Raw genomic sequence first — 26,721 nt, 5'->3', positions numbered from 1 at the left:
TGCCATAGCTCAATTTGCAATTAAAAACTATGTAAAGCTAAAAGTGTGATTAAATGCAGCAGACAACCAGCTCATTATATAGCAGCAGAGAGAAAAGCCTTTCAAACACCAATTGCTCTACCTGAAATATCAGCTGCTGTTGTCATGCCTGGGAGTGAGCAAGAACATCACTTAGCTCATTGAAAAGAACTTTCCCAGAGACAGATTGGCAGCATGACAAATGCAGGTTGGCTACAGAAATCAAAGACCAAAAGGATAGCCACAAAAAAGAGAAGAAAACCCGTAAAGAGCCTCAGACAGATACAGGTAAAAAGACAAATTGTGTTCCTGTTTCAAAACTGTTCGGGAGATAATTTCATTTAAAGCAACTATAATTTCTTGTATATGATGCTGATAGACAGTAGCCAAGTCAGAATCGCTGTGTATGATTAGGTGGGCCCCTCCACACAAAAGCTGTGGTGAAGGAAGATGCTCAGACATATTCCCCAGCAAACACTCATCCAAGAAAGAAGCCATGTTTAGATTCCAGAAAAACGCCTACGCTGTCTTTAATTGTGATTACCTTTCAGCATAACCAAAAGGGCTTTTGAAGAATTCAAACACTCCAAGAAGCAATAGGACAGCATTTTTTCTCATCAGCATTTTACTTTTCTACAATTAAAGACAAGGAACTGAGCAGTCCTTATGCACAACAAGCCAGTTTATTTTTAAAGTGCCTGTGCAAAATTAGAGTTTTGATTAAAGTACCTTCATCCAAAAACAAACTTCACTAACCGTAAAAAGTATTGTAGTGGTCTTTTTCTACTGCTTATATAGGTTAACTTTATACAGGCATTTTTAAAACTTTTAAGATAGTAACTTTGGACCTGACTCTAAAACTAGCTCATGTAAAGTGCAAGCTTTACTCTGCCAAACAAGCAGGGCTCAATACTGTTCAGTACAAACAGCTGAATAAAACATTCTGTATATAAAACAATCTGTATATAAATCAGCTGAATAATGCTGAGTAAAGCAACCTGGCTATATTTCAGTAACACAGATCAATATCAACCTTTCTGTACCTATGGAGATATATCATCAGATCAATCTTATCCTTTGTATACCTATGCAGGCATAGTATCAGATAAGATTTTCTGTGTTTGAGTTGCACGTATAATACTTTAATTTAAGAAAATACCTTTGTCTAAAATATCCCCCCAAAATGAGCACTGTATCAGTAAATCCCATCTACATCCCTTGGTTAATTACATGTCAGCTTCTGAGTCTTTGATATGACAGTCCATCAGCTGTCATCTTGAAAAGTCATGAGACAAGAGTATTAATTAGCCAAAAAATGACAACTCCTGTCCATTGATATGAGTAACAGCAATTGAAACAGGAAGACCATTCTGTTTCTGGAATAAAAGCTGGTTTTATTCATTCTCTTTAAAGAGTGTAGATTATATAGAACTAAATTAGAATGTATAGCATGTAATGAGAGTATTTATTTAAATATCCTCTGGACACTAAAATCTTTTTTCCATTTTTCCCCCTCTCTATTCAACAGTCACATATTAAGCACAATTACCATGAAGTGTGCATAAATATATGCATTGTCTCACACTTCTACTGCATAAAAACAAAAGCATTTGAACAATTATACTTAAAAATAAACATGCATAAAGCATTTCAAGAACCCTGAAAACTGATAAAATAAAAAGCCACAATAGGTTAACTGATAATGAAAAGGTGCAATGGGCATGTCAACCTTGAAAAGGCCCTTTTAAACTACAATAGTATTGTCAGGTACCATTACCCTTTGCCAGCCAGCTACCTGACCTCATAAATCAGGTATAACAACCAAATGAGAGCACAATGTAAAATCAGCACTAAGCAGACTTGTCAACTGAATAACGAGTGGCCTGCCAAGGTTTTGAGGTCACATTCAAAACTAAAAATTAATTGTAATCAACCATATTGTTAAAAAAAATCATGGCAACAAGACTAAAGCTTGCAAGTACCATTCTGTAGAGTTTGTGCTCGTGACTCCTTTCCCAGATTGGCATGGAATCCTCCTCCTAAAGTTGGTGTTTTGCCGGCACCTATTAGGGGGGGAAAAAAAAAAAAAAAAAGAGACAGACAGACATGTCAAATGCAGTAACTGAATTCAAATATTAAAAGAAAACTTATTGTGCCACTATATTCAGTATCTGTATAATTTACAACATGCCAAATTACATTAAGAAGGACAACAGAAGTGCTTAAGTCATCAAGTACAAATCCTGTGCAATTTATTTCTTCCTTGGGATACCATAAGAATTACATGGCTCCATAAACCCTCCAAATCTCAGCTCCAAAGAAAGTACAAAAATGTCACAACCCCTATTTTAGGTAGAACATGAAAATCAATATTGTAAAATATTTCTCAAAGTAAATGATGAAACAATTGCCTAGTTAATATTTTTGGTCTGAAGAATATTCAATACAGAATTTTAATAGCTAATTACTGGCACTACAGAACATAAAACATGTTTAGCATTCAATAATGACTGTGTTGGCTACTACAGATGTAACACTTACTTTAAAATAACTTCAGTTTAACATTAGGCACACACAGTGACACCTAGGCTACAAAAACTCCAAGTCTGGAACTGCTACTTTTATACCCTGAAAGGTTGGAGACTAAAATAAGTTGAGTTGTAAATTAGCATAAACTAGAGGCTCGTTTATGCATCCATGCCAATGCTGAGAAGCCTGAATGCAGAGTCTGCTGGGAGTCAATGGAACTACTCATGCAAACCAATCTCACAGAACAGGTAATTAAACTACCAAGGACAGAAATAGTCTGCCACTAAAGCAGGAAGTTTTTTTAAAAACAATCAGGCTACCTCAAGCAGGATATTCTAATCTATCAGCTTAACAGCAAGTAAGACCAAAAAGCTAAATTGCACAGGACTTAAAACAAGTAATTTGTTAGTAATGGGACTTCTTAATTCAAGTAGTCTGCTCTTCAGAATACGGAAAAAAGTCATCTTGTTGCCTATGATGCCTACAGTTTTTCCTCAAGTTCTTGTAGCTATGTTTTCTCATCTTACACCAGTTCTCTAGAACAAACTAGAATGGCTTTGGAATAGAAACATACAGAGGAGTGAAGTGTCACTTGAAAGCAGTTGAGGACATTTCTCCTACACACCTGAATAAGATACTTCCAAAGCAGGTACAAATGATGAGAAACTGTGACATAAATTGTTCACTCTTAGTAAAGTTTCTTGTCTAGTCTCCTCTCAGCTGTATTTAATGTTCATCCATGTTGAAGAAAAAAAAAACAGAAAAGCTAATATTCCTGCAGAATTATTGTCTATAAGTCTTCGAAGCTTAATTTTCCATACAACCTTTAAATTAGGTTCCCGGTGCTATCCACAACACTTTATTAACAGATCCTTTCAACAAACAATAATTGGAAGCTCCCACATAAATGCTCCACAGCTTAAGTACTTCAGTTCAACTTCTTAATTAGAAATGAAAAATATTCAATAAGTATCCTCACTAAATATCCTCACTAGATACAGAGGTAACCTTCCCAACTCTTATTTGCTCCAGACTATTATAGACAGCACTGTCTCCTTGCTATTCTTATAGGTACAGTCTCATATTTCCACAAATGCTCCAAAACAAACCGATGATGCAAAACAGAGAGAGGTTACCAAATTACCCTAGCACACATAACATTTTTGGTGTACATTTAATAAGAATGGATTACCTGGCAAAAATTATATCAACAGTGGCAATAGTTTTATGTTCCTTTTCTTCAGTAGCAAATCTAACGTCAGGAATTCTACCTCCTACCCTCCTTTTTTTGTTGTTTTGGGGTTTGCTTTACCACAGGCTACCTCACTTGTCTGATTTGCAGCAGGAGAGCACACACTCAAGCATCATGATGTACAGCGGAGGAGGCCATAAACTGTGGGGCAAGAGCAGGAACACACTGCGGGGCAAGAGCAGGAACACACTGCGGGGCAGGCTGGAGGTAGCAGGCACATCCAGCACTTGCATCAAAGGCACCGTTGCCCCCTCCTGAGAACAAAGGCTCCACTTTTCAGTCCCCTCTATCTTTGAATAAACCAAAATACTGAACTCTATTGGACCATCATTGTCAAAACAGCTACCTTACTCTTTTACAGGTTTCCCTGTCACTACTAAAAAGCTTGCGCAAAAGCAATCTTACAGTAGTGATAAGCAATACTATTAACAAAATAATTTAACTTACTCAGAAGCTAAACTCCAGAAAGAATAAAAACAAAATAAAATTAAGCTGAGACTTCAGTGGTTTTGTTCTTTAAGATTCTTCTTCATTAGACATCGAGATATAACATTGTACATAAAAGTAATTTCTTTCCAAGCTATAGAGTCTGCAGCAGATACTAGCAGAGCTATCTGAAAGACAAATTCTGCTATCAGAGTTGATGTGCCCATTTCTCAGCGAGTTAACTGGAAAGACTGTACATCTCTAATTAGCATTTGGCTTTGAAAACTGACAGAAAACTAGTCTGTTGAGCACTTACACTCTCAGAACTGCAAACTAATGTTGCCATTGACTATGAAGTCTCACCATCAGCTTTCATCTTTACATGCAGAATGCAAACCAAACTCATTAACGAAACTGTTCAGCTGGGTAATAAAAAGATAAACTCTTAAAAAAGAAAACTGTGAAATCATCAAATTCATTTAAAGACAAAAATCCCTACAAAGCTAGTCATTTAAAAAGTACAAAGGAAAGGAACAGCAATCACTAGACGCAACCAAATTAACATCCCAGCTTAACTGAAGTTTTTACATTTCTTGACCTTTTCCATTTTTCCCTCTAAACTTCAAAAGCGAATTAAACAAGCTTTTGGGTTTTCACATTCAGCTTTCAAGATATACAAAAATCTATCCGAGAAATATTTGGTGTCTTCAAGTACTGCCTGCCAAATCTTCAAATCTTCAACATTAACACTAATACTTCCCTAAGCCAACTCAAATACCCTCCTTCATGAGGTGGCACCTCCCAAGGTACATTGTCATCTACTGATTATTTTTAGAAACTAACTCAGATTCTCAGCTTTGCGTAACTGAAGCCTCCTCTCCAAGTTAGCTTTGGATGTTTACATGAAATTTTGGACAACAGAAGGTGTGGAGGGATGTGTTATGCAGCTCAAAAGTACAGCTACTCAACTTTTTTGTGGTCCTCTCAGTGGGCTACAGTCCCCCAAGACACCAAAAGAGAATTGAAGATGAAGGAGAAACATCTGAAAAGTTGACGATACTCGGTCAAAGCTTACGCGGGTCCAGACCCAGCCCATAACCCTGCATTACTCAAGTGCTGAACTACAGTGACCGTCCCTCAAGCCATCCCCACGTCTCCTCTGTGCAGCACAATTGAGGGCACAGCTGCCGTGCGCAGGGTCAAACCCAGACACCTTGGCTGTTTCTGTTTTGCTCCACCGACCCACTGACGAAGGAAGACACGTCACCCTGCTTCTCTACAAAAATGTTCCTCAAGCAGTAAAAGGAGCAAGCAAAGCTTGAAGTCTGTGGTAACCTTGAACAGCAACAAAGAGACGACAGATAGCAGGAAGAGCACTTATCACGTCCCTCCACACAGAGGGGACAAAGAGCAGCCACTCATGCATCTCCAGCTTAAAGGGCATTTTTCTGAGAGCTAGTGACATGCTGAATTTCAGATTTAACACTTGGGGAAGAAACAGATTCAGTCCCAGCATTATGGATTTTGTTTCCTCTACATAAATGAGCAAGTGAAGACAGAGAATGAAGCTGCTTGCAACTTGACCCGAAGTGTATCTGCTATTTGATAGGACCAGTCCTACCAAAATCCTTCCCTGTGATATTAAAACCAAAAAACATCAGCCCTTTCTTCAGGACAAGGTAGGAAAAAAAACTTCAGTTTAAAATCCACGTATTTACAGACCCAGCATAAAATCTGGGTCTGGTAAAGAATGCAGACTGCATCACACCAACAGTTTCATAATCAGGGTAGACTAGATAATCTAAGAAAAATTAATGACCTTCCTACTCAAGTAAATGCCCCATCACAATTCATGCCTACAATAGCAAGATGATGTGATTAACATTTTCTGAACACACAAAACTACTTAAGTCTGTAACCAAAATAACTCTTTTCTCAGCCATTTTTACAGGGAAGTTAACGGATCTGCATGCACCACAGCCTGCTGAAATGGTACTGCTGAATAACTTACATAGACAGCTTTTAATCTAGTCCATCACAGCTAACTATCTATGGGCTTATTTTAATAACTACCAACCAAAGATAAATATACTGTTGTGTTCACCACACCTGAGTTTAGGGCTGCACAAGTCTATGAAACCGGTCCGTGTCCAAGTTACGTGCAGGATTCAGCATTTTCACAACTGACAGCAGTATACTCTGCAGCACTTCAAGCAAGCATTTGTTGCCATCACAAGGACAGCATATAAAAGACTCAATGCCAGAAAAAAAACCACTGTACGCTTAACTGATGCAAGATTGCCACCTGGAGGATTTCAGAAGAGAAGCAAAAATTGATTCAGTTTATCTCACTAAAACATATAGCGGATAATTATTTTTTGCATGAAGTAGATGCAGGTTTCCCCTCTTCCTTAACAACATAACATGATTATGAATTGGTTTTGTAATGAGAAAACCTAGAACAAAGTATAACAGGTAAATACTTTTCAGGATTTCCCAAAAAGGCCTGCAAATCCAGCATATCCATACTTTCTTCTGTGTTGCAAATTACATCATGACCACTCTACATAATTTAAAATTAACTGTGAATTAGTGTCGTCTCTAGAAATCTGGACCACAAGTAAGAGGAATTTTGCTGATATTAACATTATTTTCACTTTTCAGTATCCAGCAGTTTCATTTCAAGTTTAGTGTGTGTATTACTGGTGGAACCCACTTCAGGACTGTTCGAGGCTGCACTATAAGAAATATTTTATGTCAGGATTTGGTCTATCAATATATCCTACAAGGGAACCAATTAACAACTACCAAGTAAAAACAAAACTGCTACTCCTTCCACTTTTGTAATATTGAAAAATACAGAAGAATCCTTTATTGTACATAACAACTGACCAGACAAAAACACATGATCTGATACAAACATAGAGTTCATCCTCTTTACTGTCTCACTAGCACTTACTGTGACAGTAATTGTCCATCTTACAAAGTTTCAGAGGAAAAAAAGGCATAGAAGATGAATGGCTAGTTAGCTTAGCTTGAATTTTATGAAAGCTTTTCCTCCCTGTATATAACCCCTCCCTTCTTGTAACTTTCCATTTCCACAAACCCCAAAAGACTGAAATACTTTGATCAATTCAAACACCAGTCAAGTTCTACATTTGAGGTCGACGTAGCTCACACTCCTAGATGGAAAACCATCATGAAGTTTTTAGGGATAAAACAGTACATGCAAAACCTTTCAGTAAGCTTCCATAGGCACGCCTGAAAAATTGAGCATACCACAGCTTTACTAAAGGGTAAGCTACATTAGATTTGTCAAAGGACACTGCAGAGTAAGGGTACACGTTCAGCATTTATGGCAGTACAAGTGGGTCACTGTAGTAAGTTGCTTATAATTTACTTGCAACCAAAGAAAAAATTGTATTAGCAGGAAGAAACTTTTCCTTGATATTCTAATATTTGAAACAGCCTACTTACAAACGTTGTGGAGCCTCCTACACTAGAAGTTTTAACAAACACTTGTTGGTGTGTTAAGGGCTACTAGTTCACAACTTTCCTTTCTCCCTATGAGCAAAAGCAAGCAGGTATCTTTCCACAAGCAACATTCTTCCCACCAGCCTCAAATTAGTATCTTGCAAACTCATGTACATTTGGAGACGGAGAGTCATAGTGTATGTATACTGCACAAGAGCCATGAGCTCTGCATGATCCTGACTCGGTGCTGAAGTTGGATTAATACTGTCAATGCCCCTTGCAGCCTCCCATTTCTATGACTATGTCTGTATAGTTGTCACCATCCTAAAACCTCCTGGCCTAGTCACTATGTAAGAGTAAGTTAAAAGACTTTAATTCACACCAGTTATTGTAAATCTCAAATAATAAATGCCAACCTAGCATTTAAAGAAGAGAACAAGCATTAGTAATTTATTATGTATTTTTAATCAAAAGCCACCAAAACAAATAGAAATTCCAAGCAATCAACCATAAAACAGTACAGCTGAGTCAAGACAGTCACACCGTTCAATCTCACATGGACACACCAGTGATGCCCATTCACCCGAGAACCCAGAAGCAGAGTAAGTCCTGTGTGTCAAGAATCCCACTTTGGTGGCCAGCCAACAATTACTCCATAACCCTCCTACCGAAGTAGTAACCTTGTATTGGCTTTGTGTGGCAAGGTTTTTGGTAGAGGGGGGGGTTACAGGGGTGGCTTCTGTGAGAAGCTGCTGGAAGTTTCCCCTGTGTCTGACAGAGCCAATACCAGACGGCTCCAAAATGGACCTGCCGCTGGCCAAGGCTGAGTCCATCAGCGATAGTGGTAGCGCCTCTGTGATAACATATTTAAGAAGGAAAAAAAGTTGCTGGGACACAAACGGCAGCCAGAGAGAGTGAGAACATGTAAGAGAAACCGTGCAGACCCCCAGGGTCAGTGAAGAAGGAGGGGGAGGAGGTGCTCCAGGCACCGGAGCAGAGATTCCCCTGCAGCCAGTGGGGAAGACCATGGTGAGGCAGGCTGTCCCCCTGCAGCCTGTAGAGGTCCACGGTGGAGCAGATATCCACCTGAAGCCTGGGGAGGACCCCACACCGGAGCAGGGAGATGCCCAAAGGAGGCTGTGACCCCATGGGAAGCCCACACTGGAGCAGGGGAAGAGTGTGATGAGTCCTGCCCCTGAGGATGAAGCAGCAGAAAATAACATGTGATGAACTGACCATAAACTCCATTCCCCATCCCTCTGTGCCACTGGGGGGGCTTGGTAGAGAATCCAGGAGTGAAGTTGTGCCCGGGAAGCAGGGAGGGGTGGAGGGAAGGTGTTTTGAGATTTTAGTTTTATTTCTCATTACCCTACTCTGGTTGATTGGTAATAAATTGAGTTAATTTTCCCCAAGCTGAGTCTGTTTTGCCCATGACGGTAATTGGTGAGTGATCTCTACCTGTCCTTATCTCGACACACAAGCCCTTTGTTATATTTTCTCTCCCCTGTCCAGCTGAGGAGGGGGGAGTGACAGAACAGCTTTGGTGGGAACCTGGTGTCAAGCCAGGGTCAACCCACCACAATCCTGTAGGTCTTATCTGAAGTTGAGAAATGCCCCTAGCTCCACCAACTTGTCTTCTCCATCCCACAGTTCTGTTGCCTCCAACTACAGAGGCTGCATTTCATTATGCTAACCTCCATTTTTTATCCCGTTTTCCCCAGGGAAAACAGTGCCCACAGCAGCCCTGCCCACTGCTCTCCTCTCTCTGCCCAGTTTCAAACAAAGCTGAGAGGGGGACAGAGGTCTCAAAACTACAGGGTTTCTGTCAGTTTTGTAAAAATAGGCAGCTGGTTGGGGAAGACACACACTAAGAGCTAGCTAAAAGCTTCTGAAAAATAATTCTGATTTAAGTTTTTACTAGAGATATGACCCCAAACTCTGTAGCAGGCACGGGGCAGCCACGGCCCAGGGCATCAGGCACCTCTGTGGGTGCAGGGATGGGCTGAGGCCAGGTGGGATGTCAGTCTGCATGTGGGGGTCAGGATCAGGCCCAGCAAGGGGAAACAGGGTCAGACACATTCCCGGGATGGCCAGGCAGGACCGTAGGGACGGGCTAAGGCCAGGCAGGACGTGGGCCTGGCTCAGCAGGGCCCACAGGCAGGCAGGGCAGGGCTGTGGGGAGCTGGAGACCAGCCCTGCTGCGGAGTTGCTGGGGCAGGGGCAGACATCCCTGGGGGTCTGACGTGGGGTCTGGGGCTGTGGGCAGCGTTGGGGGAGCCCCAGGGAGAAGCTGGTCAGGAACAGCTAGGGCCAAGAGCACCTGGCAAAGCAGACAGCACACACACACGAGATCCCTGGAATTTCTAAAGGGCAGGTTTCCAGACTGCCTTACGGTTTGCGCCCAAGAAGCTTATCAGATGCTATTTTTCTCAACTTACTACCAAGCATTTAAAGGTGATTTCTGGAACAAAAGCAGCTGAGCTTCCCCAGACACAGTACATTTCAGGATCACAAGCTCAGTATGCCTTGCAGTGCCCTTTTCTCATGCTGTATTTTCTCAGTTGTGTCTTCCAGCTTGCCCCCACACTGCCTGCACACCAGCTCTCTAAGGTGGGTCTGTTTTCTCCTCCTTTGATTAGTGTCAGATTTCCACTTTCTCAGCTTCTTTAAAGAAAAACCTGATGAGAAACCTGGACTATCAGTTTTTGCACCATGTTGAGCTTTCCTCCCCTCACTCTCTTCAGCTTTGTACTCTGTTTTTCTCCTGTCAGCCTAAGGGTAAATACTTGTGAAAAACGGTTTCTCCCAACAAGTACCACAAGACAGAGGACTCCCAACCAGACACAATGAAAGAGTGATCAGAAAATTTGTCGCCTTCAAATGCAGCACACGACTCACAACTTGCCTTTCTGCAAAAGCAGCTGCCATAAAACCAATGCAGATGGGCTTGATGGAGCTCCATTTTCCAGGATGCAATTACAGTATAATAACGGAGAGGGAGAAACTTAGCTCGCTCTTAGACCCTGTATTGCTGTACTTCACGCTGGGATGGGTTCAAATGTTATGACTGATAGGAGTCCGTTAAGAACTTAGGTAAGAACAAAAAAAAAAAGCAGGATGTATTCATTCCAATTAGCAAAATGAGGAATTTTAATTCAAATGCTCCCCAAATTTGACAAGAAGCCACAGAGAGCAACCTCTTTTGGCTAGTTTGAGACAGTCTGAACTGGCTATCAATTATAATGTGGATAATTATTCTTCAAAACTAGACTCAGCCAGGAAAAGCACACGCCTCAAACATTTTCTGTGCAAATAACGAGAGTTCCCTGGAGCTCAAATGTGCATGACAACCCTTTCCCACTAGTATCTGCAGACTTTTCCAGGGTCAAATCAGTTTAGCTCAGAAACTCAATTTCAACACACAGCCTTCACAAGCTCCAAGCGTACAACATGTCCAGGGTTAAGCCTCAAGATGGACTCTTACCTGGCTGTGACCACTTACAACAGAACTAGGAATTATATTAACTGGATCAGTACGGAGACCATCAAAGCTTTCACTAGCTTGTGCTTCGTGAGGACTTTCCTACCAGAAGATCAATTGTGTCTTTCTAGATACACAATAACTCCCTTCCAGAGCATGAAGAGGGTATCCCCTTGCTAGTGAAAGAACTTACCAGCTCATGACACAGCAAGCAACAGGTACCTCACAAGAAGTGATGATGTCACTACCCAAGACAGACAGCACTAGTAAGAATTGTGGGATTAGGCTAACCTGCAATCATATCCTCCATCAAGACCATGGCAATGAAGAGCATCAGCGCTATTATGCTGAGACAGACAGGTCATGCCCATCTCCAAAGGACATCTCATCAGGACTGGGATGGCCTAGCTCTCTCTTTGCATCTTTACATAAGCACACTATCTCCTTTTATATCGTCCAGCTAACATCAGGGAAGATTTCATAGTCCTTATTACAAAGTACTGCATGCGCAACTTCATAAACCTTACTCCAAATAAATCTTCAACTTGCAGCCTGGATTCCTGGACACCTTATCACAGAATCTCACAATTGTAAATATCTCTACTACCACTTCTCACAAGGAGATCAGAAGAATTAGCTAAGCATTTTTAAGAGAGAACATACCTATATAACTGTCAAAGTCAGAGGAGTTTTGTGCTCACCACTTCCCAAAACACAAGCTAAAAAAAACCCCAAGTATGAATACCTAGGGACACCTACACTTCATGCTGCAAAGCCATAGCCCCCTGATTCTTGGACCAGCTTTAAAAGAATGGCCAAAACCATCAAAAGCATCTTTGTAGAGCTCTAAGAACATGATCTTCCCCTGAAGACTCACAAGAACAGCTGTGCCAAGTCAGATCGAAGGACTGCCTAGTCCAGTATCCTACCTCTGAATGGGAGAGTCCATTAATATACATGCCTACAAGTGAACACAAAACATAGGAGGAAAGCTTGTCATGATGCTTCTCTCGTATAATCTCCCAGAGTCTAGAGATCTGTGGCTCAAGGATTTCCTGAGCCAGAAATAGTATCTTTTTTTTTTAATGGCCATGACACATTTTTATTCTGTTTGCCCAATCATTTTTTGACTCATGAACTTTTAACATCCACAACTTAAGTTTCACAATAAATTTTTTTCTGAAAAAAACAAAAAACCTCCTAATGCTTCTGAACCTCCTACTTGCTACCTTTAAAATAAGCTAGCCGCTAGATTTCTTAGCGATCCCTAGTTTTTGCATTACGTGATACTGAACAATCGCTCATCCTTGTTCGTGTTATTCTACTGTATTTACAGACCTCTACTATGTCCCCATTCAATCATCTCTTTTCCATTCTGAAGAGGCTGAGTCTATTCAGTCATTCTAACCGAGTAGCTTTTGAAGAAACCCTACTCTTAATCAGCCCATCTTCCTCTCTCTATCTTTTCTAGTTCTATTAGAGGTTTTCTTGAGGAGGGAGAAGAAAAGAGAGAAACACACCAGAACTGTACACAATATTTAAATTGCAGATAGTGCTGTGAATATGTAACAGTGTACGTATATGCTGTCATATTCTCCTGATAACTTCTAACATTGCCCTCCCCATTCTGTTTTTTTGTACTGCGAATGAACGCCAAGCTAAATGTTTTTACAGAGCTCTCCGTTAAGACCTAGGGATCTCCTTCCCAAGTTATACTAGCCAGTCCAGATGCTGCCATCCCACATGTGGAAGCAAGTAACAATCCTAACTCTCACTGCAACTCTCGATCCCACCTGCTATTCTACTATCCGGCTACCAAGAGCAACGGGTCCTTCTACAGTCTTTACCTCCCCAAATAATTTGGCATTGCCAGCAAACCTCATTAACTCACCATTCACCTGTTTTCCAGATCATCAGCACAGATTTTATGGAATCTCACTGGCACCTCCTTCAGGAGACTTATTTATTTCTAGTCTACATTTCTTATAATTTGAGTAGTTACTCTGCTCTGTAAGGACTTTCCCTTACCCATGACAGCTCAGATTCTTGAAAAGCTTCTGGTGAAGGATCTTGCCAACCTCCTTTTTCAAATCCAACCATCTGCTTTGTCCACTTACTGACTTCTTCAGAAAACTCCAAAAGATCTGCAAGGCATGCCTTCACTTTGCCAAAAAACTTTCTTCCCCCGTATTTACCTGCACATCCATCTATTCCATCCTTCGCTGCTTCTGCCCTTTTGCCCAACAGACTTACTAGCCTGCATTTCCCCAAACCTCACTACAGTAGCAAAGCGAGAGCTTTCAGTCATATTCAAGCACAAGCCCACTCTTTCTCAGCACACTAATGCTCAGCTTTAAAACTGTCAAAACAATGGAAAGAAACACTCACACACCTGCACTGGAAAACACTGGCTATAGCAAGCTTCCCTGTGAAAGGCATCAGTGTTGAGGCTGGGGCTTCCTACACTAGGCACATTGATAGCTGAATATAAATACTGCCTGGGAAAACCTAACTGTGATCTCACACCTTCTTCCAACCCTGAGAGAACAAAAGAAGGGATTTCCCATGTTTTACAGTGAGGTTGCTGGGCTTACTAGCAAGGACTTGGCATGATCTAGACAGGCCACTTTGTATTAACATTAGAGGAGTGCAGTACTCTTCTTCCTCCTTCAGCAAACAACTGCAAGATTCTGAATCCTTAACACACAGCTTGGCAAAAATAAAAGGTTTTGCTAGATGTACCAAAGAGAAGTCAGTAACAGTATCTCAGTGCTTTCCATTCCCTTTTGCTTCTTTGTGATGAAAATGAAAATAAATTATGAATAAAGGCATCTATAACCATTCGACACGTATTAGCACACAAACAGAAGCCTTCAGTAATCTTGGAAGGGTCTGGGGAATCTTACTGCACAACAGGAACTCTGAACATCATAGTCACCAAGAGCCTCATTCAACTCCCAGCTCTGCAACAGAGAACCTGACAGCCCTCATACATAGACAACAGTCTCAGAGTCACACAGCCCTACTGACCAAGAGCGAAGGTCTCAAGAACAGTAGCCCAGGCACCTCTGACACTGCAAATGCCCCACACATTAGGGCTGCCTGTGAACACCAGACTGCAGTCCAAGGAGCCTCAGCCCAAGGCATTTCATACACAGGGAATCCCTTGGAGCCACAGACCTAAAGAGCCAACAAAAACAGGAGAAGGTGTTAAAAACAGGTAACTTTGATGGAAACCTGCTCATGTAATCAGAAGTCACTGAAAGCTATAGTTTACCAAAAAATGTTGCTTTCAGCCAGTACATGTTTTCTGACTTAAAAGAAATGTATGTTCCATTGGAAGTTCGCCAGCCAGCACAACACTCAGAGATATAAATTCTATCTTGCTTACACAGGAAGGGACTTTTCTCCCCATTCCCAAATACTTAGATCAGTGTCATACAAGCATAATAGACAAGCACACATCATGAAGACACTGTTATTACAGCACAAATACATCTTTTCAGATTAGCTTGCATCACTCCATTTAAGTCAAGCAAAAAAAAATTATTTACAACAGAAGCATCTGTTTTGGAATGTAAAGAATTATAACAGCATAAACGACCCATATCCAAATTTCCTTAAAAGTATTTACTGTGTGAAACAGGGCCCGCTCTCATCCTTGCAGTAACTTAGCAAATCTACAAACAGCATTGTTTTGAATGTCCTGTTCTATTGTTTCCACAAACAACACCTCACCAAACTACATACATTAATGCACATGGGGACTTGCTAGAAGATCACAGTATGAACCCAGAGTGAAGCCCCTGCAACCATATCTTGTGCCAGCCAGATAAAGCCACCATAAGCATGCTAGAATGTGCTCCAGTTACATTTTCACTTTTACACACCCACCTATCATCACAGTGTTTATCTGTCTTCATGGGTACTAGAATTATTTTTCAGTCACATATGACAGCTACACAAGATCAAGGAATTAATGCACTATCCATCAAAAAAGATCAGCCAACAACAGCATCTCAGGATTTGCAGAAAAGGGCAAAAGTCCCTTAAAGGAACTTAGGAAACTACTGTGAAATTCATTCATTCAGAAGAAAAAGCCTTAGTATGGTAGACTACTCTCTTTCCTTTGTGATTTTTTTTTCATAGGATAAAGACATCCCAAAAATGAGCTCTTGCTTGCATGCCATCTGTCCTGCATAATTTTGGGTGGGAGGGAAAAAGCAATCCAAGCCCTTAAAAAAGTAGTCTCCACATCACTACAGGAAAAAGCGAAGGATACAAGAGCTGCTCATGAGCTATAAAAAAACATAATGCCAGTACCCTGAGTTGGAAGACAGGAACAGCATCAGACAAATCCTAGTCTACAGTAAACTCCCAGACTCCAATATGCAAGTGCTGCCCTCTCCACCACAACTCCTCTTTCTTCCCCACAGACATACAATCCATCAGTCCTCCTTATTTCACTGCTAAGCTCCCTCCCATGCTTCTTGCTTATGTTTCTTTCTCCTTATACACATTCCCCACACCCGTCTTCCTTCTCTCCCCTTCCAAACACTATGCCCTCTTCACACGGCCTTTTTCCAGGCACACAGCTCCTCATCCTCCAGGGCATTCCCACGAACACCCCAACCCACCTATTTACAGGAGGAGACTCTTGACCCTTCACTTCCAGCCTCCTTCTCCTCCATCACACCGCCCCTGTGCCTCCCTGTACTCCCTCTACCCATCACACACCCAACACTCCTGTCCTCCACCCCAAACAATTTCCTATCCCTCCCCATTCTCCGGGCACCCAGTCCTTCCACGCAGAGCCCCAAACCTTCCCTCCTGCCCCCACCCCACCCCACGCAGAGCTCCAGGCCCTCACGCACTCGCTCCCACCACACAGAGCATCTCCCCCATCATCTCCCTCCCCGTTCATCCCGGCCTCCCCCCCCCCGCCTCGCCTTGCACAGCGCGCTGCCCTCCCCACCGTCTCCCATTTCCACTTTGTGCAGCGCTGGCTCCCACACGCACCCTCCCCGCCCCTCCCTCGCACAGCACCCTTCTCCACGCGCCCTCTCCCCCACGCACCGACCCCGCACCCCCCTCGCACAGCACCTTTTCCCCTATACATTGTCCATACCCCCCCCCAGTCCCCGCTCCCCCATACCCTTCGGCACAGCACCCTCACCCCCCGGCCCTGTCCCTGTCCTCCCTCACAGGGAGGCCGCCCCGCCCCGGCCCGGCCCCGGCGCTCACCGTCCAGCGACACGAACTGCCCCACGGCGGAGGATCCTCCGCCGCTGTTCTCCACGAACTGCACCTCGGAGACGATGATGTTGTCCTCCAGCACCGAGCCGCAGCCCGTGCACACCGCGTCCCCGCGCGCCGCGTCCACCTCGATCTCCGAGCAGCCGCAAGCGGCGCACACCCGTCCGCCCGGCATCTTGCCTCAGCGTCCCGGAGCCGGGCCCGGGCGCCGGCCCCGGCCGGTCCGCCGCCTCCGCCTCCTCCTCCTCCCTGCCGCTACCGCCGCGGCGCGGCCCGGCCTCGGCACAGGCCTCGCTCGCCGGGACCGGCAAGGGGAGGAGCGCGGCGGCGGCCGCCCTCGCCCGCTCTCGCGAGACTTCGCCTGCCGCTCCCCGCCCCTCCCTCCTTCCCTCAGCGCCGTTAGCCAGGTTCCCTTCGCCATCCCCGGGCAAACGAGCGCGAACCGCGCCTGGGGCCCGGGCGGCCGTTACTGAGGCGGCTCGGGCGGCCGTTACTGAGGCGGCTCGGGCGGCCGTTACTGAGGCGGCTCGCGCGGCCCGGCCGAGGGCGGGAAGGCGCTGGCGTCTGTCAGCGCAGCGCTGAGCTCCTGCGGCCTCGCCGAGGCGGCGGGAAGGCGCTTTGCCAGCCAGGTCTTGGGGAGGCCAGGGACGGCTCTGGAGGTGCTTCTTGAGGAGCAGCTGCGGGCCCCGCTCTCAAAAAGGGGCATTATGTTTGCCGTCCTCCATTTTAGGGTGTTTTGCTGCCGGTGGTGAGCGTCTGCCAGCACCAGGCAACGCGCTTGGGTATTCGCAGTCCTGCTGATACCAAAAAGCCGGTCGAAGAAACTCTCTAAGACTCGTTCTGGAGTTTCTTTATTGCAGCGCTGGATGCACGGGGGATAGTTCCACCTGCCGTGCATGCCACAGCTTTAGCACAAACGGGTAGTATAGAATAACTAATTGCATATTAATCAGATTAGTATACGTATACATAAAAATGATTGCAACTGATTATCATAGTACTGCCTACATCCGATCGTGCGCAATGAAGGATCCATTTGAGTCAAAGGGCTGCTTTTGCGACCACCGACCCATTTGAAGTTCCTGTTGGCTGTCCTTGAACTCTTTATTCTTGTCCTTGTTCTTTGATCTCGAAGCTTAACGCAGTTTCAATTACGTGTGGTCAGTTTCAACATTGTTCTCATCTGGCATACAGGAACATCTAGTCGTAAGAGCAAAGAACTGCAAAACTTATGAGTAACTACCTCTACTAGTTAATTGCTTGGCTGTACTTTTGTCTATTGTTTCAATCATAGTGTTAGTATAAGATTTCTAATAATTATTTACCAAATCTCACTTTTACAGTCACCTAGCAGCAAACCAGTTTCCACCGCTGGTACAAAATATTAAAACCATCAAAATATTTAGACATGCCATACAGAATGTATGGAAATATGCTATCACTGCAAAAGTGGGCCCGCGGTGTTTCAGATCAGGTGATGTGTCTTGTGCTTAAGGCAGATCATGAGGTTTCCTTAAAATTTTCCCCAGGATTAATTCATTGCACCACAGACTTCTTACCTAACCTTATGTAAGTCAATAAATTCATGTCATGGTTTCTGTATGATAAAACAAGGGTAGTAACGCTTCCCTTCTGCCAATCCTTGTCCTTCCTCTCGACTTAGGTGGTTTGATTTGTGGGGAAAAGAGTATCACTAACACAATTTGCGCTGTGGCTGAGTGGTACATTATTTTTGACACCCTGTGAAGGCTATAATAATTAAAAGTTGTGTAAAAACACATGGTGTACAGTGAAAAATGTGGGCCTCGTGTTCTCCTCTTCCGTGTGCCAATTCCTGTGTTCCCTGAAAATAAAATTGGGGCTACAACACTCACATTTGAGTTTCAAAAGTATAATACTTGTTATGCTTCAAAAATTGATTAATTCATCAATCAAATCTAATCAATCATTCTGTAGGACATAGGTAAAACTTTCGTGAGGCATAATGAATCAGTTTCAATAAAGCACTTTGAGCTCTGCGTAACAAAGGTGCCATAACGTGCTTTGTAACTCTTTGGGTTATTAATTCCTGAATCAAAGAACTCAAGTTTTCATCCAAGAAAGTTACTGCTCACTTTAGCACTCAACCCACATGTAGTAAATTAGGTGCTATGCCACGAATGGGAAGGAAACCGAGCAGAATAGGTACGGTAGCTGAATGTTTGTATAGTTTCTTCAAAATACACAAGTCAGTTAATGCAGAAGCAGAAACTTTCACCTTCTTACAAACTCACTGCTGTCAGTACCCATCTTCCACCAAGTGACTCTGATGCAGCCAAGTATCACATACAGATCTCTACAAACTGACCAGATAATGGTACAAAATGACTTGCTGTAGCACATTTAGAGGCACACTGGGGCACGTACTAAAGATATATTGTTCTATCCAGAAAGCTGAGCATCTCATAAGCATGAAATTATGTCATATGCCTAAAAATTTGCAGGTTCTGGGCTTTTGCAAAAGGAAAATAGCAGTATCATAATGGAGACCATGCCACTGTATACACAGTTTGGCTTCTTTCTTACTGTCCTTTTTATTCTGTTCTCAGAGATGTATTTGTGAAAATAAGAACTTTTGGTTTCTTCAGGTTCCTTCTGCTTCTGGAGTTTGTGAGGTAATGAGTGCCACAGCAGCCAAGTGTGGTATCACAAAATTACACACTGAGTAGATAATATCAGGGGAAAATTATATGCCTGATAGACAAACATTTTTAGCAATAGTAGGAAGAGAAAAGCCCACGAAATAAATAATTTTCATCTCTCAGCAAAGTCCCTTGAATATCAGAATATTTTAATTAAGACAACTCAGATCAGCTTCTGCGTCATATACTGTGCCTCTGACAGAGGCCAGCATGAACACAAGAAACTCTGTAGCAAGCAGTTTTGGAATACCTTTCCATTAAAAAGTTTCTGCTTAGGTAGATACTAGTGTAGTCCTGATCCATGAGGGCTTAAGTTTTACATCCCTTCCAAAATTATTGAAGTTTTGATTGTTTTAAGCATTATGAGCCTTTTCTGGGAGTCCTAAACAAGTTTGGAGTTTTTCACTTTGTGAGCAGCAGAGGGCCCTAGTGAGAGTACAATATACAGCTGCTCTGCAAAAAAGCTCATTTAATGTCATACTGAAGAAGGAAGTGTGTTTTAATTTTTATCTTCTTATAAGGTGAGGTTAGTGCTGATGGAAGAAAATGGGTTCCCAGTCCTGAAGACTGAAGTCCTTTACCTCCCACTCATGAAAGCTTTCTGACACAATACCCTGTAAATATTTCGAACATTTCTGTAGGATTGTTTTTTACCAGCCATAATGTCAGTCATTTTTCACCTCTGTAAGAACTTTGTCCTTTCTGCTTGCAAGAGGGTTAACTAAAATCTTTTTGACCAATAACATTCAGCCTGCTGAAGGAATAACCCATAACTCAGTTCACGTAGGCGAACAAAATAATAACCTTTCAGTAAATGGTCTGAAACCTGAATCACAGTAAGAACCAATCGATTTAAAAAATTGTATTGGCAAAACTCCATTCCCTGCAATATTTTGCCCTTTTAGTTAAGAGGTGGAAAGGACCTGTTTTCCATTTCACCTACCCTCATATTGCATACCTCCTATTTTCACTCCTAAGTGTGACACGAAGTGGTGATCAGGATGTCTGTTAGCCCAGACCAACCAACTTCCTTCCTGCTGTGTCTCCAGGAGCCCCGAATATAACCCACCCGTGGGTGTGCGCATTTGGCATTCGGTTGTTGAGGTTTCAGGGAGAGGAACTGTTCACATTTGCTTAAAAATTAGAATTTTTTTTTTCTGCTGCTCATACAACAGTAGGAAGAATGCAAATGGGCTGTACAAATCCAGACTGGAGTTCGAGGGAATCCCACTCTGCTCCTCCAAACGCTGATCAGCACAGCAAGGAATATACTAGAGCAAGCTGATGACACGTTACCATACTTCCATAAGAGATGAATCCTCTTCTATAAATAAAACTGTTTTAAGTAGATGCTTCAGTGTCATATGACAGAAAAGCCAGAGACTCTCTGACTTTTTGGACATAGCTCAACCTTCTGGGTGCTGAGCCTTACAACACACTAGCCCCTGTGGGAAATATTTTCTGTTAGAGGCACTAAGTTTAATCCCTTGATTTGATCAGCTGCTGTGAGCACCTTCAGCTCTCTGGCATTTCAGCTGGAATTGCTCCTCTTAAAATCGGGCCTAAGAGCATTGATGAAGTCTCTCAAGAAGTTTGAATATGCACATAACTTGGGACAAAACAGAAGCAGAGGAAGACTTCTTTGGTTTTGGACTGTCCAAGATAGGGCATAAACTATGCATTCAACCTGCAAATTTGCACATGGATTCTTTGGAGATAAAGTCATAGAGATACTAGATAGAAAGGGGTGAACGAAGGATTTTGAAATGGACTAACCTTATAAGGCGATGCCAAGTGGATACTTCTTTTTTTGTCTGTGCCAGTCCAAATGCATTTGGCTACACTAGTGATGAACACGAGGGGGCACCCAAGGAAAATGAAATTGTCGAGGACCTGCAGTGCTCGCACAGGTTAGGCTGATTTTCCATATGTTTTCGCTCCTTTTTTTTTTTTTTTTTTCTGGCCTGCATCTTTTCTAATTATTTCCTGACATTGTTTTCATGACATTCATCAATAAATGGTAATTTAAAAAGCTTTGGGAAGAACATTCTAAGAATAAAAGTTTTTGGCATCTATTAAATCATGTGGTAAGCCAGTTTAGCAAACATTTGAACTTATCTCTGTGCAATCACATCCCTGCTGCTCAGAGACAGCACTTTGCAGCTGAGCCTTGATCCCTGAGTAAGTGGCAGAGACCCCGTGGCTTTCCCAGTTACCCTCCCAGGATCTGTGCCTGGTGTGATTCTTAGTACCTGAGGACAGCAGAAAGCACAAATACTGTAGCTTAGAAAATCCACCAAGAAATCAGCGGAGGGGATGTCCAGGGATATTGAGTACAAAGATCCAGAAGCCACCGCCAGCTGAGGAAGTCTTTCATCAGCAAATCGCTGGAAGCTGTGAGTAGCTATTCTGTTCTCCAGCACACCACTTGAAGATGCACGGCTGACCAGTGAGTGCTTTTAGGAAGGATGTAAGCAAGGTAAAAATACATGTGCCCTCCTCATTTCCAGCAATCTGCAACTTAAGGATTTTATCAGCCGAACGTTCATACACACTAGCAGACTTTTTATCTGTTTGTTTAATCCTGTGTGTGCTTTCAAGATCCACAACATCCGGTGGTTTGGGGTGTATCACAATTTAGTTGGGTAGGTAGCAAGTGAAAAAGTTTAAAAATGGCCTAAACGTTTCAGCTGGTAATCCTGAGTTCTTGTGCTATACAGTGGTGAATAGTTGCCCCATCGCACCTCTTTCATGTCAGTCGGGATTCTTTATGCCTGTTTTACAGCTTCTCTTAATCAGGATCACTTCACAAGAGCAACTCTTCTTCCAGATAGGTAGTGCAATGCTAATCAGCCACAGTCTGAATGCAAAACAATCTGTTCAGGGAAGTCATTTAAGAGGAAACCCGTTTTAATGAAGCATTGTTTGTATTCTGCACTGAATAACTAAAGGCCTCCATCACTTGGGGATGTAAGCACAGGTGAATATTCCTGTGAAAACACAACTCTGCATGTCTGCAGCTCTTGTATTCTGAGACTTGTTCATTCAAACATTAATGAATTCATCACTCACCACCAGAGAACCATTCCAGTCAGCTAACTGCCTACTTAAGCAACTGTGTACCTACAAATTGAACTGAAGTAAGCAAATGCCTGGTTATAAGCAGCATTTTTGTGTGCACACTGGATGAGTGGGTATTTTGGTGAAAATACATTTTCTATATACACTGAAAATGAGGCTTTCACTAAATGTTAATATTCATGTGCAAAGGAAAAAAACAGCGACATTACACTAGATGGATCTGCACACTCAAATGCAGAAGGAAACCATACATCTTACTGATAGTTCCCATTTTTTTTCCAAATTTGGAACTACAAGCCAGAAATTCAGACCAACGAGTGGGAAGCTGTAGAAGCACATCAAAAATAAATATGAGTCTCCTTTAGTTTTGAAGAATAAGTTTGGAAAAGTAGTTGCACAATAGTGGATTATCTCCTTAGCGTCAAGGTAAATTCAATGCAGTTAAAAAATAATGCTATAAACTATGTCTGTAAAGTGCCTAAGATAGTGTTGGCCATTTACAAATTATACCTAACAAGTCATAAATAGGATTAGGAGAAAAGATAGCCTCTTAAACAGGAGTTTGCTAGCTACACTAGAGCAGGATATTAAAAATCCTACTGTCACCAGGCAGTATTAATAGTCCAAACTGTCTTTATTGGCATTGCATGGGCAGAAGTCTGCCGTAATCAGAATGACGGTGCTAGCATCAAAGACGAATATGCCAGTCAAGTTTTATTTAAGACCATGAAACATCTGTATGTCAACATAGAGTCAAAAGTGGGTATTTATCTAAGATAATGTCACGACTCCTTTGGTCACCAGGGACCCCCTTCAGACTGAAACCTGCAGAGATAAGAGAGAACATTGCTGCAGCCTCTGCCTTTGCCAACATGGAAGAAAGGCTGGAAGCAGGGTAAGGAACACAGTGTCCTCCTTCACACAGCCCGTTAACACCAGGAAAATGTACGATGAAGCAAGCAGCTTGGATAAGTATGGGTTGGCCTGTGGGTGAGGCCAGTTCTCTCCTGTTTGGGTCGTAAAAGACATCAAAGAATTATCCTTTCAATGAGCTGAGTGTCATTGCCTGCTTTTCTGCTGGGAGAGTCCCAGCACTTCAAATACGCCAAAGTTAACCCAGTGCTGAAGAAACCATCAGTCAATACTACAAGTTGTTGTCCACTATCTAAAGCTATGAGCAGGCTAAATGAAAACAACACTAGACTTTAGAGAAGCCACAGTATAATCCTTTCCTGTCGGTGGAGAATTTTCAAGAATTTGGCAGATTTCCTAGTTTGAATTAGTTGAATAAATTAGATGACTAACATTTTTCAGAGGGCAGCCATAAAAAATGCTGAAGTAAATCAAGCTATGGTATACGAATAATTTGTGTTAGCCTAAATTGCCAAAAAAAAAAAAAAAGAAAAAGAAAATCACTTAAATAATTTAAATATTTTCTTTAAATGTGACATTATCAAAAGGGTAAAATCTGCCACAATTTTCAAAATGAGACATTTATAATCAGTTTAGGTCTCTGTGAGTGCATCAACTTCTTTTTTTTTTTACTAAAAAATAGTCTAAAAGAAAAAGTCTAGTACTGTGCAAACCACATCTTTCCTTCCCCACTCTTACCCCAAGGTAGGAAGTCTCTTTTACGCCTCCAGAAGCAAAACAGGATCTGTCCCTAAAGTAGTAAATCTTGCCATTTCTTCAGAAAAAAGGCCACATCAGTGATCCAAAGGGGGAATGCTGTCACCGTGGCCGTGCCAGTCTCTGCTTTAGTCGGAAAGGGCTGGGATCATCTCTCTCTCCTGTATTTTACAGTGCACCCTCTTAGATGGGAATTGGGAGCTGCGACACTGATGGTCTGGCTGAGGAACAGGTTTGGAAATTAGCAGTACCCTGTGAGGATCGGTTGGTTCACATCTCTTAGCTCTCTGTTTCAAGGTGCTGCAGATTCAGACTACTACCTGTCACCATTAAAATCACAATTTTGAGTTATTCTTCCCCATCTCGTGGGATAAACACATTTTTTTTCAGTAAATTAAAATTGGGAATCTGATATAACAATATGCCAGTAAGATCTGGAGCCTTTGGCGTGCCCTTCCATTGTCTGTGCTTCAATCAGTCAGCTCACACCAAGATTATAAAAAACCTGACCCAGGAGTTTACAGTCTGAAGCCCAAATTGAACAGAGCAGTCAGCAGATTATGTATTCCACTGAACAATGAGGTCTTCAGTCCCTTTTTGAACCAGTTACATGAGTTATGTTTGTATCATATTGCTGAGAATTACACAAAACCATTATTTTTGAAATGAGTACAGTAGACAACAATGTTGTCAATAATGCAAGTTGTTAGTAAAGTGCGTATATTAATAGCAGCATGAGAAGCATTTCAGAGAGCTCTAAGCATGTCCAATTCCACACCCATACACACGCAGCATTTCAGAAAATGTTAAGCTTAACTACTACATGATTTCCTTTGGAAGGGAAAGCTGGAAGAGGATATTCCCATACATTCTTTGCCTATGATATTTTACATATAAAGAGCCCCTACTGAAAGGGGCTTTATATATGATGTGAGTAGAAAGGATGTCCAAAAAAGAATAAAATAATAATGTTGGCATTTCTAACAAATATCCTATCTTTCCTTCATAGTTTATCCCATGCTAAACAGTAACAGTAGAGCTTTCATCCTAATAAAGCTTTAGAGCTCCTACTGTGACTTCTCACCCGTGATACAGAAATACTATCCAGATGACCAAAGATTTTGTAATGAAACAAGCTGCAACAAATATCCAGCTGAAACAGCAATTTAGTGGGCTCAGAGCAAAACCAAACTATTTTTGTGGCATATAAAATTATGAAGAGCCTTTCCCAATATATACCGTGACTAATAATCATCAGCCCATACAACAACGTACAACAATGACATTTTAGCCACTCCCTCTGTGGTCACCTTTCATTTGCAACCATCATGTCTGCTAAAAACAGGATGAGAAATTACAGTTAAAAAGTGAGATTTTATCAGCTTTCCCAGACAGAACCAGGTTGGGAAAGATGAGAAAGAGAAAACTTCCTCTCATAGTTTAAGGAATAAATGAGCAACTAATAAGCATTCTAATTTAATAAGTGCACATATCCTGCTAACAAATTTTCTTTTGAATAACAGAACTGAAAGGTTGTTATGGTGTTTTGGTTTTGTTCAAAGAGTAAACCCCACAATTAAATTATAGGAATAATGAAAAAAAATTGAGCGATATCCACATAGAGTTTGAGCTGGGAAATCACAAGGCAAATGTTCTTTTTCCAGTCCAGAAATAAAATCCTAACCTGCTGATTTAGGTTCCCTCCACACCATTTTTCACTCAGTTGTAATGCAAACAGCACTGGCCTGGGTTGACAATTCTCTTGAAAAGCCTATGAACCTTGAACAGCATTGCTGAAATCCTGCATTTCTGCTACAACATGCTTGGCAGCTGGGACAGAGCTGATGTAACTGGCTTCAGATATATATTCTCCACATCAGCAGAGTTCTTGCTTTCCTTTACTGACATGGGGGGATGCTGACACGCAGCATCCACAAGGTGAGCAAAAGGGCATAACTTACCCTGGGCCCCTTGCATGTCTTCATCAGCCCAATCCAATCCATCAAATCCCGTGACGTGAAGGTGAAACCTTCTCAGCCAAACTCCTCTGCAGACAAAATCATAGTGCACATACCCATGGTACCGCACCGTGGCCTCTTTCCTTCTGCATGAGTGCCCTCCTGCACCATGATCTATGGGATGGCTACCTCTGCCCTACAGGGTCTCAGAGGTGTCATCTAGGTGACATTAGGGAGGTGTCATCTAACTCCATGCAATTCCACTGAGTATCTCACACATTCTTTTCAACCTGTTACATGACCCATCAGAGTCTCCCACCATCCACAATGCTGCCACTTTGGCCCTTCACTGTCACAAAATCCCACCTAGTTGACATGTCCTCCAGGGTGTAAGAGGCTTTGCATTATCTCTGTATTAAAAAAGGTGCCTGAGAGACCCAAATTGCAAAAACTAGCCAGCCCTGAAGGAGGTCTGGAAGAGCAGAGCAGCACTGATCAGGGTGTGAGCAGATATAGCACCCTCCAGTTGTGGAGTCTTCTGGGGCAAACTTCATCAGAATGGGAATCTTAATGTAAACAAATTACTGCTTCTGGGTTCCTCCAGCCCAGCAGGCCAGAACAGGTAAATATCTACTATCTCAGCATTCCAGCAACTATTAGAAATACCCACAGAGGTTTCAATCATGCTTAATAATTAAAAGCAAGGAAGGGAGTTTCAGGTATTGTGTTAATCAACAGGTGCTAAAGGAATATGACCTTCCTCAGAGGAAAGTCTGGCATGACAGCCAATTTTTTCCATGACACACACTAGAAAGCACAGAAACACAATCAGCAAGATGATTTCCTTGCTTCAAGATTCAATATTTTAACAAATGAGTCACCGATACATGCCTCAGATATTCCTATGCTAAAACTAGAGTATAAGTCATATGTATA

The 26,721-nt window shown here is 42.3% G+C and overlaps 1 protein-coding gene across 3 annotated transcripts in view; it reads right to left on the bottom strand.

The window, feature by feature from the left end:
• BRF1 (BRF1 general transcription factor IIIB subunit) overlaps positions 1-16,765 on the bottom strand; it is a 174,018-nt gene extending 157,253 nt beyond the window's left edge. Inside the window, exons 1-2 of one of the 3 annotated variants that reach the window (XM_069783268.1) lie at positions 16,425-16,765; positions 2,001-2,081 (exon numbers count right to left, since the gene is read on the bottom strand). In XM_069783268.1, the coding sequence (XP_069639369.1) occupies positions 2,001-2,081; positions 16,425-16,611 (268 nt within the window). In that variant the 5' untranslated portion in view covers positions 16,612-16,765. The remainder of the gene's footprint in view (positions 1-2,000; positions 2,082-16,424) is intronic. The other 2 variants (XM_069783270.1, XM_069783269.1) reach the window with 2 other exon arrangements.
• Between the last annotated feature and the right edge of the window lie 9,956 nt (positions 16,766-26,721).

The sequence above is a fragment of the Haliaeetus albicilla genome, chromosome 5, assembly GCF_947461875.1.
Source record: "Haliaeetus albicilla chromosome 5, bHalAlb1.1, whole genome shotgun sequence".
NCBI classification, from domain to species: domain Eukaryota; kingdom Metazoa; phylum Chordata; class Aves; order Accipitriformes; family Accipitridae; genus Haliaeetus; species Haliaeetus albicilla.
Note: the sequence above shows the minus strand (reverse complement) of the source record. Positions and strands in the feature narration are given on the sequence as shown.